The 14216-nt window shown below is 39.5% G+C and overlaps 1 protein-coding gene across 3 annotated transcripts in view; it reads left to right on the top strand.

Moving 5' to 3' along the window:
* The window catches only part of SLC25A21 (solute carrier family 25 member 21), a 531884-nt gene that overhangs the window by 317142 nt on the left and 200526 nt on the right, over positions 1–14216 (top strand). For all 3 annotated transcript variants that reach the window (XM_029236552.1, XM_029236553.1, XM_029236551.1), the window contains exon 2: positions 1846–1894. In XM_029236552.1, the coding sequence (XP_029092385.1) occupies positions 1846–1894 (49 nt within the window). The remainder of the gene's footprint in view (positions 1–1845; positions 1895–14216) is intronic.

Raw genomic sequence — 14216 nt, 5'->3', positions numbered from 1 at the left:
AGTTCCTTGAAGACAGTTGACAATTTGACAATAAAAGTAAACTGTTATGCAAGACTAGAATTGGAACAGAACATAAATAGCAACATTTCACACTGTAAATAGCAACACTAAATCACTGGGCCTAAAACTTAGTTTTATGCATATTGTTGTTCTCTGTTCATTGTTTTCCCTTTACATGTAAGTTTGTTCTCAGTGTGTCACTTCTGTGCCCACTTTTGAAATTCTTCATTCTTTCAGGCACCCTTGATGCTGCATCAGGCCATGTCCCAGCACTGAGCACAATACCCTGCATGCACACCCCTCTCAAGAATCATTTGTCAGTCTATTAGGTGTTGAATCATTGGTCACCTTCTCACATTTACATAGCTGCTGAACATCTGGATATGTGATCAACAATATTGCAATTCTGCATTCAAGTACTTCCTGTGCTTTATTTCATATCATATTTGCCAGTATTTCTCCGTCCTTGCTTGCTTATTTGGGTTATGTTCAAACTAATGAATAAATGTAGAATAAATTGCTGCCAGTTCAGTTCATCTAGAGAATTAGCTGACATAGTGGCATGTGCAGTAACCCTAAGCAGCATTAATTTACTTATTCAACAAATTTTTATTGAGCTGGCTGCCACCTATTGTGCAAAGTGATGGGGATATAAAGGTGAATAAGGCAGGTGGAATCTCTGTCCTTGTGGAGCTTTTAGACAAGAAAACAGTTACAGTGCCATGTAATAACACAAGTCCAGGGTACTGTGGGAGCACATCACAGGGTACCTGTATCAGAATTAGGTTCAGGTACGAGTGGCAGAGAACCCAAATAGCAGTAGTTTAAAGGAAATGAAAATTTTCTTCAACGTGAATGTCTGGAGGTAGACCAGAACTCCATGATGTCACAGACTACTTCTGTCTTGTTGCTGTGCTACGTGTGACCTCCATGCCCAAAATCACTTCATTGTGCAAAATGGCTTCTCCTGCCCTAGGTCAGCATTCCACCAGAAGGAAGTAGGAAAAGGAAAGAGAGGAGCAGCCTCCTTAACTTTAAAAGACTTCCTAGAAATTGCTCAAACCACTTGCACTTACCTCCCATTGGCCAGAACTTGGTCACATGTGACCTAGCAGCAAGGAAGGCTGGGAAATATAGTATTTATTCTGAGCAACCAGGAAGAAAAGGGGATGAATACTAGGGGACAACTAACAGTCTCTGCCCCAGGATTTCTGGGAAAATAGTTGCCCAAATTGAGATCTGAAGGTAAGTAGGATTCTCAGAAGAAGTGTATGTGTGTGTATCCTCCCAGGAGGACAACATTCCAAAGAGAAGGAAAAGCTCAGGGAATTGAACACTGAAAAGAAACTGTTCTCCTTGGATGATAGTATTTGTGCTCTTCTTCTAGTTGGGCATTGACTCTTTCAGACTTAGAGGTGCTTGTGACACCGGTACATCCATGCTGTGATGAGAGAGATGGTGAATCTACCAGAGGGGAGAGGGTTGGAGCATCACTGCTTATGTGTTTGCATGTTAATAAATGTGACTGGGAGCAGTGGGAGGGTTAATGGACAGGTGATTAGATTGTTGGGAGAACATATTAATAGAAGTGAATATCATTCCTCTGTTTAAAATCTCCGTTTGTGCCAGAGCACTTATAAAGAAGTAATCACTCATGTATCTTGCTCCCATAGAAATAAAATCATGTTATTCATTAGTCTTTTGCTCCTAGCCTCTATTACCTGTCATGTCCAAGGTCCCGAGTTTTTAATTTGAAAATTCATACTTGAGAAACCAATAGGGTCAAGGAAATAAGAACCAGTGTTTACATAAGTGTTTATTGGACTTTTCTTTATCATCTTTCAGGTCTTGTAGAAATTTGCCTGATGCACCCTCTCGATGTGGTGAAAACCAGGTAAGGTTCTGCTTGAACAAGTTTTATTGACTTTGGCTGATATCCAGATTAAGATCTGTCAGAACACTAAATGCTAGAACTTGTCCTAGGCCGGTAGCTTCTCCCAAAAATGGCATTTATATTTACTTCTTAAAGAAAATACTATTTGACAGATAAAATGTAAGCAGTGAAAAGCATTTCTGGATAGGGGTCATCTGAAAGTATATAATATTTTACTGCCTTCACATGACATCCATAAGGTATAATTTGTGACTAAACTGGTAAGCGAGGGAAATTTATCAAAATGATGTAAAAACTAAACTCTATCTAGTGAATTATGACAGCTGACTTTCATTTGGCATTGCATGTAACATATATGTTATATAGCATGTAACAGATTGCTATTTAATAGTGAGCATTTTGATGTGAAACTCCAAAATTTCAAGTAAACTTCTTAAATGGTGCGTAAAGAATTTATTCCTACAACTGTTTGCCAATACAAAGTGCCATATTTCCTGGAAAATGCCTTTGCTCTTAAATGCCTTAAAATCAGGGCAATGTATTAAATCTGTTTACCAAGAGAAAAAAAAATCTTGTGGGTTTTACTATGATCTAGAGCAGTTTTTTAAAAGTTAAATCCATGGCTAAATTACTGAACTCTATTTTTTCATATTAAAAGGTCTGAAAGTATAGTGAAAGTTTCCATTTATTTGCATTGTGTAAAACCCAACACCATACCTAGGCTGGAGCTTAACAGCAAAAAGTGCCATGCAACAGTGATGGTCAAAACAAACCCTTACTGCCACAATTAGGAAAGACTTGATGAGTCAGGCTGGTCATTGAAGGGACATGTTGCTTAATTTACCTACAGAGGCAACAGAATCTTAGTTAGGCTGGTTGCTGAAAGCAAGGGAAGGTGTCTGTGACACGCAAATAATATTACATTTCTGATAGAGATAGAGAAGATGAGAATTTGGCTTCTTTCTTAGCTTGGGAAGCTATAACAAAATTTCATAGACTGGGTGGCTTAAGCAACAGACATTTATTACAGTTCTGGAGGCTGGGAAGTCCAAGATCAAGGTGCCAGTCAATTTGGTTCTTGTTGAGAGCCCTCTTCCTGACTTGTAGACAGTCACTTTCTTGCTGTATCCTCATGTGGTGTTGGAGAGAGGAAGCTCTGATGTCTCTCTTTCTTCTTATAAAGAACACTAATCCCGTCATGGGGCTCTACCCTCATGACCTCATCTAAACCTAATCACCCCGCCGCCACCAAAGGCCATCATATTGGGGGTTAGGGCTTCAATATATGAATTTGGGGGGCCGCAAACATTCAGTCCATAGCAACCTCAAGACGCCAAACCCGAACAGAGAAAGAAGGAAATCCAAAATTATATTCAAATGTAAGGTGAGTGTACTTCCTGGAGCATCTTTTATAGAGAGTTCAGAAACAGAAAGCAAAACTCACTGGCCTTTCCTTCTTAGTTTCCGTATTAACCTTCTTTGAAAAGCCAGATTATTGTTAATCTCTCTGAGGAATAAATTGTCTTTTTCATTTAACGGTAATTTCCTAAATTAGTGCAGTGTTCAAATGAGCAAGGAGAAATAAGAATGATTTAAACAAGACCATATTGACATTACGGTTACTCATTCATTCCCTCAATCCTTCATTCATTCATTTAGCAACATGTATTGAGCACCTAGTGCTTGTGGGTTCTAGGTTATCTCTGCCCTCAGAGAGCTCACGATCTGATGAGTTAATACGAATCTCATCACAATGAATTTCAAAAACGATATCATTTCATGGTACTGGATATGAATCAGATATTTCTTGAAATGGATGTGCCAGGTTACTGGGGCCTTATGTCTTCTTTGTTATATAGATATTTTTATGAAAAGGTCATTCGTTGATTAGAATTAGTCACACACCCTTACCTAACTTCAAGGGAGAGGGAAAAGTACAATCCTTCCAGGGACCCTGAAGGAGAAGGGAACTGGATGGTGGATGGTATTTGACCTGCATAACAATAAAAACTGTATTGAATAAAGACTCACAATCATAGAATAAACTGAAAGCCCCAAACTTTTGCAGTTGGCTGAGTCAGAAGTAGAATATGCAAGATTGGTAGCATTTATCACTGGGCACTAACACACAGGTGGTAGCGAGAGGACAGGACAGACTAAATTATTGCCGAAATCTTCACTATTATAGTACTGGAGATGACCACGTTTCTAAATAAGAAAAACTGTAAACCATAAAGGATAATTCATGAAACCATGTAGCATTAGTGATTTTAGCAGGTTACTTTCCCTAATGACATCCAAGGGCCTTGGATTCTAAATTGTAGCAGGCATTGTCAAAGTGGGGCATGGGATACACCAAGCCAAACCTCACTTGCTTCAGTTTTCTTTGGGCTGTTTTAGCCTCTTCTCGGATATTTTCCTTGAAGAATGGGACAATGAATTAATCTGAGCATGGAAATGGCTTACTTCCCACAACATCTCATGTGCTGGAGTATGGCAAAATCAATAAGTCTAGTCTTTTGGGGTTCTATTTGTACCTAATCCTTTTCTCTGCGGAAGGAAAGAAAATAGATTCTAAAAGTGTACTTCCAGATTCTTTCTTCACAGGAATTTTTCTTTCATCATTTTTTTTGCACTCTTTAAATTACCGATTCTGTTACACCCGGCTCGAGGGAGAGGGGAGGTGGTGGTGTTACCTAAGCCCAGGCACCAGGACTACCCGGTGAAAGCCAGAACCGCAGTAGATCTGTCGAGTGGTAGCTGGTCTCAGAGGAACCCCAGCCACTGCCAGATTTCCTGCCTGAGGCAGACAGGGAGAGGGGAAATCCTCTGGTTTCTCTCTTCTCTCTACCCTTTAGTCTCCGATCAGTGCTCCTATATGCTGAACCCAAGGAAGACTGGGAGGCCCAGCCTGGCAGAGGGCTGTCCCTCTGCATAACAGAACAGAGCAGGACAAGGGAAGAGTGAGAAATGGTCTGAAGACAAACAAACAGAACTGACACACTGTTATTTTAGTGGGATTTGGAGAAAGAGCTGACATAAACATGCATTTTCTTTTTTTAAATTGAGACATAATTGACATATAACATTATATTAGTTTCAGGTATACAACATAATGATGCAATGTTTGTATATATTGCAAAATGACCACCACAATAAGTCTAGTTAACATCCATCACAGCGCATAGCCACAATTTTCTTTTTCTTGTGATGAAAACTTTTAAGATCTACTCTCTCAGCATCTTTCAAATATACAATATAGTATTATTAACCATAGATTACATCCCCAGGACTTACTTATTTTATAACTGGAAGTTTGTACCTTTTGACCATCTTCATCCATTTTCCCCATCCCCATCCCCTGGCAACTACAAATTTGTACTCAGCATCTATGAGTTTGATTTTTTTTTTAGATTCCACATATAAGTGAGATCATACGGGTATTTGTCTATCTCTGCCTGATTTATTTCACTTAGCCTAATGCCCTCAAATTCCATCCATGTTGTTGCAAATTTCCTTCTTTTTATGTCTGAATAGCATTCTACTGTATATATATGATATATCACATTTTCTCTTATTTATTCATCATCCATTGATGGACACTTAGGTTACAAGCATGCATTTTCAATTCAGCATGTTTAACAGGAACTCACTTTGCATTTTAAAAGATGATTAGAAGTTGTAACTGATAAGAAGTAGCTTATTCTCCTCCATGTAAGTGTGGCTCTAGGGACAGACCTGATGTGAGCATAGGCTAATCACATGACAACAGCCTTGTTCTAAATGTCCCCACCTGATTTTGCAGAGGAGATTTGGGTAAGATGCCGTAAACATGGTAGTTAGGTAGAATCAAGGTCTCCTTTGAGATTCTCCCCAGAGACATGCGTATACACTGTTTTATAGTTCTGTTTATACACCAAGAACTTTGTGTACAGTTACGGTTGGACCCCCAGTTAAGAACCCACACCTACAAATGACAAGACTATTCACCTGTATAACTACGAAGACCAAAGGTAGTTTAGTTTCTCACTTTATATCCTCCAGAGATTCATATTAAATAATCAGTAATATCTCATACATCTCTCATATTGTCTCTGTCTCTTTCCCTGTCTCTCTGTCTCTCCCCCTTTCCCTTCAGCTTTCCTTTCCCTACGTGGGCTTCATTTTTGGCATGGCTTCTCTCACTTGGCAGCAGGTGGCCTTAGCAGCTTCAAGCTTACATGGTCCTTGGTGTTTGTTTGTATTCTCTCTGAGACAGGATTACCTAGTATTTAAGAACCCTGGCTCTAGAGTTAGGCTGCCTGGGTTCAAATTCTGCTTCTTTATCATCCGTGTTACAGCAGCTACAGGGGAGTTACTTAACTTCCCTGTGCCTCAGTTTATCTCATCTTCAAATAGGAATAATGTGGTACCTATATTATTGTAGGAAATAAATAACTATACATATATATATAGTTATATGTATATAGTTATATATATAGTTACATATATATAGTTATATATATATATATATATACACACGCATACATACCTATATATGTATATATATTTATATGAAAGCATGGTGTTTAATACTGTGTCAGCAAAGGAAATGGGAACTACAAAGACAAATGGAGTTTATAAGGTAGTCAGGGAAACATGAGGGAAAATACAAAGTGTGAGAGGGGAAATGTTTAATATGGAGTCAGAAGGTTTCAACTTTCCAAGCCGGAAGACTTGTGTTATGTGAGCACTGCATTTAAATCCTTCCTCAGAAGGGTGTTTGCAACTAGAGAGTCCTTCTGGCTCTGAGGGCAGGAGAGCATCAGTTTCATCTATGTGTTCCTGTTGACATCATTCCACACATCATTTTAGGGCTGTGTGCTGACGTTTTTAGGTAACCCCCGTGGCAAGCACAGTGCCTGGCCTCCAGGAGGTGCCCAGTGAATGCTGTTGAACAAATGAATAAATGAGTATTGGGAAACAATCAGAAATAACAGCCCTATGAGTTCTATGGCCAAATTGGAATGTCTAGAAAATGAGTAATATGCAGCTGTGTTGTCTTCATTGAAAAACTTAAGATTTCATGAAAGAGATGGGAAGTGAGAATCTGTTGAAATAAAAAGGGAGAAATGACTTGATAGGATGGTGGGCAAAAACATTTCAAACTTTTGGTGGAGTTTTGGAGACTGGACTGGGGAAGAGTGAGATGAGAGGGTTTCCAGTAGGCGTGTCAAGATGAAAGTTGGGTGGAATGAACCTGCATACGGCATTGAAGGTACGGAGGCAGCACGAGTGACAAGCTTTGAGATGAAAAGCAAAATGCTGGACTTCATCTAGGACAGCACTGGCTAATTGAAATACAATGCATGACACATACATAAATTTAGGTTTTCTAATAGCCACAGTTTTTAAAGTAAAAAGAAACTTTTAATACAATTACTTTTAACAATATATCTCATTTGACTATATCTTATTTGAGCTCATTTATCTAAAGCATTGTCATAGCAACATGTTAATCAATATAAAAATTATTGAGATATTTTGCATTCTTTTTTTTCATACTCAGTCCTTGAAGTCTGGTGCCTATTTTACACTTAGAGCACATCTACATACTGATAGTCACATTTCAAACGCTCAATAGCCACGTGTGGTTAGTGGTTATGAGATTAGACAACACAAGCCTAGAGTGCAATGGGGAAAGGACTTCTTTAAGGGAAAAGAGAGGTGGTCCAGTGGTTCCTTAGTAAGAAAAATACTTTTGCTTAAAATGGGTTGACAGTTGCAAATAAGCAAGGTCCTAGGTGGGAGGGAATTTTACTACATATGCATTTAATGGTCTGTACTGGTGTGTAGAGAGTGGTATTCAAAACCCCACAGATTTATGAAAGTCACAGTCCAAGGGGGTTTTAGCTTACATCCCCTTCACACTTATTCCCAGGAAGGGAAATGGCTCATTGTGCTTCAGGAAGACGGAATTACTAAATTACTAAGGTGTTCATTCTCTTTGGCCCGGAGTCATTTTTCATAATTTTTTTTTTTTTTTGCGGTACGCGGGCCTCTCACTGTTGTGGCCTCTCCCGCTGTGGAGCACAGGCTCCGGACGCGCAGGCTCAGCGGCCATGGCTCACGGGCCCAGCCGCTCCGCGGCATGTGGGATCCTCCCGGACCGGGGCACGAACCCGTGTCCCCTGCATCGGCAGGCGGACTCTCAACCACCGCGTCACCAGGGAAGCCCCATCATTTTTGTTTCGTTTCATTTTTGAATGGGGCATAAATCAGGTACAAATGAACTAAGTTACCCATCCTGTAAAGACTGAACTTTTAAAAGCCTGTCCTGTCAAAGAGCTGTGAGGCACTCTTTTTGGTGGATGCTGGGGAAGGCGGGGAGAGGTGGGGGTGAGGAGTGTCCTCACAGCTCCTTACAGATGCAGTTATAGGCTGCTGGTGAGTGGACAGGCCAATACATACCTTGGCTTTCATCCTTCCTCACATTAGGACTTAATTTGCACCGAGAAGTCTTATTATACTTCTCTCCAAACATGTTAATTACTGTGTGAATTCTAAAGACTCACATGGTTTGAAAATTTGGTATCCACATGTCATTATATAAGTGCTTATCGGGCTTTTACTGAAGCTGTTGAGATTGATTTACACACTCTCTCTCAGTGGCTCCCAAATCCCAGACCTGCTGAATCTGAAACTCTGGGGGTGGGGCCTATGGATATTTACGTGTAACAACCTCCTGGGTGAATCTTAAGCCTGACTGGTCACTGGGTCAGCCTTTGGGAACCATGGCTGAATACCCCATAGGCAGTTCTGTAAAAAGTCTTCATGTAAAGAATTCTTTTGTGTGTGTGTGTTAAACATCTCATTAACCTGTGGTTCTCATTGGGTCTTTTTTTCTGTATACCGCTTTGTTAGCAGTGATGGGAAGTGGAAGGGCAGAGGTTTCCCTGCGGAGGTCATTCTGTGGTTTGTGAGAGTGATATGGGAATATATTATCTACAGCCAGAGAAAACACATTCTGTCATACTGAGTGAGGTTACAGGGGCAAAAAAATCAGTGCCAGGAGGTGGGAGAGGAGTGAGTGTTGGTTGTTACAGAGGGAACGTAAATGGCTCTGATGGGTAAAAATGATTTAGAGGCATAAGCCCACCACAAACTTTATTAAAAAGAGAAATCTGAGGACAGGCTATGGTGAGAGGCTGCTTTGTGGGGAGGCCAGCAGAGAGCGAGGACCTGGGGCTGGGGAGCATCCACAGGCTCCCTTTACAGGGGGAGGGGAGCACAGCAGTGAACTTGAAAACGAACACTTAATTTAGAGGTTGGAGAGGGGACATTGAGCAGCCATTGAGGCCAACAGAACAGCAGGGTGGAAACAAGGAGCGAAACTTTTTTTTTCCCCCCAGTAGATCCTTTAAAAAGAAAAGAAAAGGAAAAAAATCCTTTTATAATGGGGAGAGAACAGTGGGAAAAGTTCAGGATGGAGTATAAAGTCAAGGCAGTAGAGTCTATAGGATTAAAAACATTACAGAGCAGCTGAGAGGGTTATTTCCATATGTTAACGATTTGTCCGTGGTATAAAACATTGAGATCACATTCAGGGTTAGACCATGGTTATGCCTGATTTCTCACCGTGCATAGAAATCCAGGGCTAGACCACTGTCATGGCTTGTTTCTAACCATGGAGAGAATGTGACTGAAGTAAAGCAAGCAAGGAGTAGAACCACATTTTTATAAACTATATTTTTGTTGTCTCTTTGTCATTTAGCTAAATCAATCAGTGGCAACTCATAGTAGTATGAAATGGTTACAGAATCCCAAAAAACGTTGGTGTAACTTCAACTTTGCTTTTGAAGTTGCATGACCATATCTGGGTTTCTCTGGGATTTGTTTTATTTAATTGAAATGTCTTTCTGTACTTACTGAGCCAAAGCAAGGAAGTCCTGGGTGGTGGGCACACTGCAGCTCTGCATTGATTGAGTATGTCATCCTTTCCATGTAGTCATCATTAAAGATTTTATTTATTAACATAATCAAATAAAAATGGTGCACAGGATGGATAATATATTTGGAAGGGATAGAGGTGATAATTAACTATGCTCTCCTTGGCATGTTGTAGGGCTGCAGTGAATATGTGTTAAGTGAATAAATGTGTGCTTTAAAATGCCATTTGCTCCCACCTAAGTTCTTTATTACAAATTAAATTCGTCATTGCCAATGAGTTCATGCAAACTTTAAAAGGTCCCACATTTGTATAGTGATTTAATTAAAAAGACTAATATAATCTAAGCTTGACCCTAAAACAAGATAAAATAATCCTATTTTGTGCATTGTTAAGAATGCTGCATGACGTTGTAGATACGTGTGACTTTCTGGGGAAAGACAGAAGGTTTGGAGATGAGAGACCATAACCCCATGAAGAGATTTCATTAATATTACTCCTGGGATTCTTACTTTGACAATGTTCTGCCTCTTTGGGAAACAAGGGTTGTATCTACACTGTGGAAAACTCAGAGGGGCCCACATTAGACAGCCCACTGAACATAAACCCAGGCCATTGGCGGGGCTGGTTGCAAAAGCTTCCTGATCCATAGGAAACAATCCATGTACGTGGGCCTTTGCTGCTACCGAACAGTTTTGATCAATTCTCCAGTGGCCCAATAATAATGAGGAGGAGATAGAAAGAGAGGATATCTAAGGACCTGTTGCTCTGAGGCACTGGAGAAAAAATTGGTCCCAAAGATCTTATGCAGAATAATCTTGCTACCATAGACTAAAATAATTTTTCAAATTTCTTAATAAGGAAAAAAAACTTTTCTTTTAAAAAAATCCAGCCAGTTCTCCCTACATAAAATAACATAGTTCTATTAGGTTAAATCAACTGTAATTCACTTTATAATCTTGAAATAGTTCTAATCTTTCTTTCTTTGCCTTCCTTTTTCTTTTTCTTTCTTTCTTTCTTTCATTCTTCCTTTCTTTCTTTTTCTTTCCTCCCTTCCTTCCTTCCTTCTTTCTTTCTTCCTTTTCTTTTCGCTTTTTTGTAAATGGAGTTCTTTTTAAAATTACTTCCTAGAGGAGCATACTATTTTTATGACTCACATTGTGGAACCTTTGTAAAATGTTTCATCTCTCCTTAATTTGTGTTTTTGTCTAAATTTTTAAAATACAGATTTGGTGTTTGTTTAAAGGACAGTAGCTATTATTCCTCAACTAAGGAAATGGGCTTAGAAGATTCTCCCTTAGCTAATAAGTAAGGCGTGTTCTATTTTGACACTTCTGTCTTCCTTCTGCTTAACTGCAAAGGCTTCTTCTTCTAGAGGAGCCCAGCCTGGAGGATGAGGCAAAGCATCTGTCCACTCTTCATGCCTGCCAATGGGCTTCTCTAGACGTCCTTTTTTTTTTTAAGCTGAAAGGTAAATAATTCTTAAATGACTTTCTTATCTTTGTCATGGGAAAGTGAATTACTTCTAAAGTGAGTGTCAGCATGAAGACTACTTCCTCTGTTCCCCCCGCCCCCACCCCCCCACCCCCCGTCCCCATCCAGGGTTTTATCCCAATTGCTTTAAAAATTGCAGCAACTTCATTTAGTGAATGCCCATCACAGGTTCCCCTATAATGAGATATTTTGCCTTAACCATGGCTTAGATTCCAATTTTGGATTATTAGAATAGAATATGCCTATAAAATATAGGAATAAAATAAACTGATTTGGGATTATTTTGAATTAAAAAACAAATGGGATATTTTTAAGTGTTTTTTAATGCAGTTGTAAACTTTTCTCAGATAATCATCTATTTTAAGTACAGGTTTTGGGGGAAAGAGAGAATCTGAAACTAATAACCATGTCTATTTTGAGATAAGCTCTAGCTCAGAATTCAAGAAGTAAAGTAAAAGTTCAAAATGTTTGCTGTTTATCTGGCTATAGTGCTTATTTTATTTTAAATGATTTCTAGTTAAACTCTAAGCAGTGTCACCAGTGAAAATAAAATCGTCTTATCAGAGGTGTTTGCTCCCCATCTGCACTTATAAAGAGCCTGTCTCAAAAAGCTGGAATATTCCTCAAAAGTCATGTGCCATGCAGGAAACGCTTTAGGTTACTTACTTGGGTGCTTCCTGTATCACCAGAGAACCAAAAGTGTTGAGAAAGGAGCTGCTTGAGAAGAGAAAGCACAACTGTGAGCTGACCCTTGGAACCTCGGGCCCTGCCCATGGGAGAGCTGCTTTTGAGTTGAGCATATAGTGGGAATGATGCCGAATGAAATCGGAATTGCTGGGATTGTAGCACAGCTGAAAACTATGGTTATCATGGGCATGCTAGAAGATTGTTTTTCCTTTTTGTGAAGCAAGAATAAAAATCATAAATTTCTTTAGACAAACATAAATCCAAGGCTGATAATGTAATACCATAACTGTGAACCTTGACCAAAATTGATAAAAGTTGTTTGAACATTCCTGGAAAATCGATTAATTCTCAAAATATTCTTGTTGAGATGGCTTAAATTGCCTGTATTGCTTTTGCTTTGCAGTCAGGGCACAGCTGAGATTTAGTTTTGACATAATGAAGAAGTTTGCAGGATGATAAATAGAGCTGTATATTCTCTGGATGCAACTCTACGTGCTCTGGGCCAAATTCCTACAGAATAAAATTTTCCCATTTGGGGCTTATTGAATAATATTTTCTCCAGTGAAACTTTTGCAAGTACTGAATAGGTTACATACTTTCATAGCAAAAACAATCCAAAATTAAACCGACTATCCTCAATTTTTGGTAATCAAACTCTATCTGGGATATGCATTTCTCTTTTTTATGAAGAAACACAACATATGGCAAATGTCTATCAGATCTAATTCAGTACTGTTAAATTCTCAAGAAAAAAAGCCTTTAGAATTTAAATTATATCTGTGTTTGTGTCCTTTTAAATTCTGAAAAGTAACCAGTAACCAGTATACTTAAAAAAAAATTTTTTTTCAGATGTTCTAAAGTGGGAACTGGTTAGAATTCTGACCCATTTTCCTTCCAAAAGAACAGGTTAGCAGAAATGATCCCTTTGTAGACAGGCTTTAAGTGTCAAGTGAGAATGGTTAACACATTAACTCCGAGAGACATCTAATCAAGCAGGAAGATGAACGCAGGAGCCCAGCATTCTGGTTCAATGCTGTCGGCTCCGGTGATGGGAGTCAATGGAACGCTCTGGGACCTGATTCTTCACCTGGAAATGAAGGCTGTTCTCCTAAATGATCTCAGAGTCTTCTTCCAGTTTGATATTCTATGTTTCCAAAGCCACGTTTTCATTGCTCAAAAATAACGTGATCTTAGTACATGTCCAGCAGTGGGATTTCTCTGTTGAACGTGCCAAGCTTTCTCCTGTCTCAGAACCTGTGTGCTTGGTATCCCTTCTTCTGGAATGACTGGCTCCTTCTCAAGCGTCAGACCTCAGCTCACTTGTCATCTCCTCTGAGAGTCTTCCCTGGCTGCCTCATCCAAAGTGGCCTCTTGTGTTTCTCTCTTTCTCATTACCCTGTTGATCTTTTTGCTCTAGTCTTCTGACCTCGTCACATTGATTTCTGTGTGTACTCATTAACTGTTTGTCCACCTCCCCTGGAATGTAGGCTGGGACCTTCTTTCTCTTGTTCACTGATGTATGTATGCAGTGTCTAGAAGAGTGCTGGCACAAAGTAGGTGCTCGATAAGTACTTATTGAATGAAGGTAGTTTAAAAATTGATGCATGTATATTTTAAAATTATATATTTGGAAAAATAAAACAAACAAAAACACTAAGGTTGTCTTTTGCTCCAGTCATGAGCCAAGCTTCACACAAGGGCAATTCACATACTTTATGCAATTCACATATTTCTTTTGGCTTCATAGCCTGGGCATTTTATACAGCACATGTTGTATTTTCTTCAGTGCTCAACTTGTGGTTTATAGCTTTATACCACAGAGAATTAGAAATGATATTCATATATTCGCTCTGTGTCAGTGAATTTTCCAGGACCTCTGCACCAGACGCTCCTTTACTACTCCTGACACTGCGAAATTTTCATCTAGACGCAGGATAGTTGTGTCTCTCTCAGTCCTGTCCATTCTTCTCTGCCAAGGTTCAAGGCTCTTTTTTCCGGTGCAGTGCAGGGACGACCCCTACCCACTACAGTGGAAAGAGAAGGACTCACTCTTGTGGGTGATGCGAGGACTGGTGGGCATGATTCTAGGGACTGGTGGGCTTCCTGAGGCCAGCCTGGACACTCCTTAGGAAGTGTTTTTAGTGCACACAGTTATCTTATTTTTACTTGCACAACTTATGAGGCTAGTTTTTTTGTTTGCTTGTTTGCTTATTT

The sequence above is a fragment of the Monodon monoceros genome, unplaced genomic scaffold (assembly GCF_005190385.1).
Source record: "Monodon monoceros isolate NGI ecotype Baffin Bay Population unplaced genomic scaffold, NGI_Narwhal_1 Super_Scaffold_21, whole genome shotgun sequence".
NCBI lineage: Eukaryota > Metazoa > Chordata > Mammalia > Artiodactyla > Monodontidae > Monodon > Monodon monoceros.
Note: the sequence above shows the minus strand (reverse complement) of the source record. Positions and strands in the feature narration are given on the sequence as shown.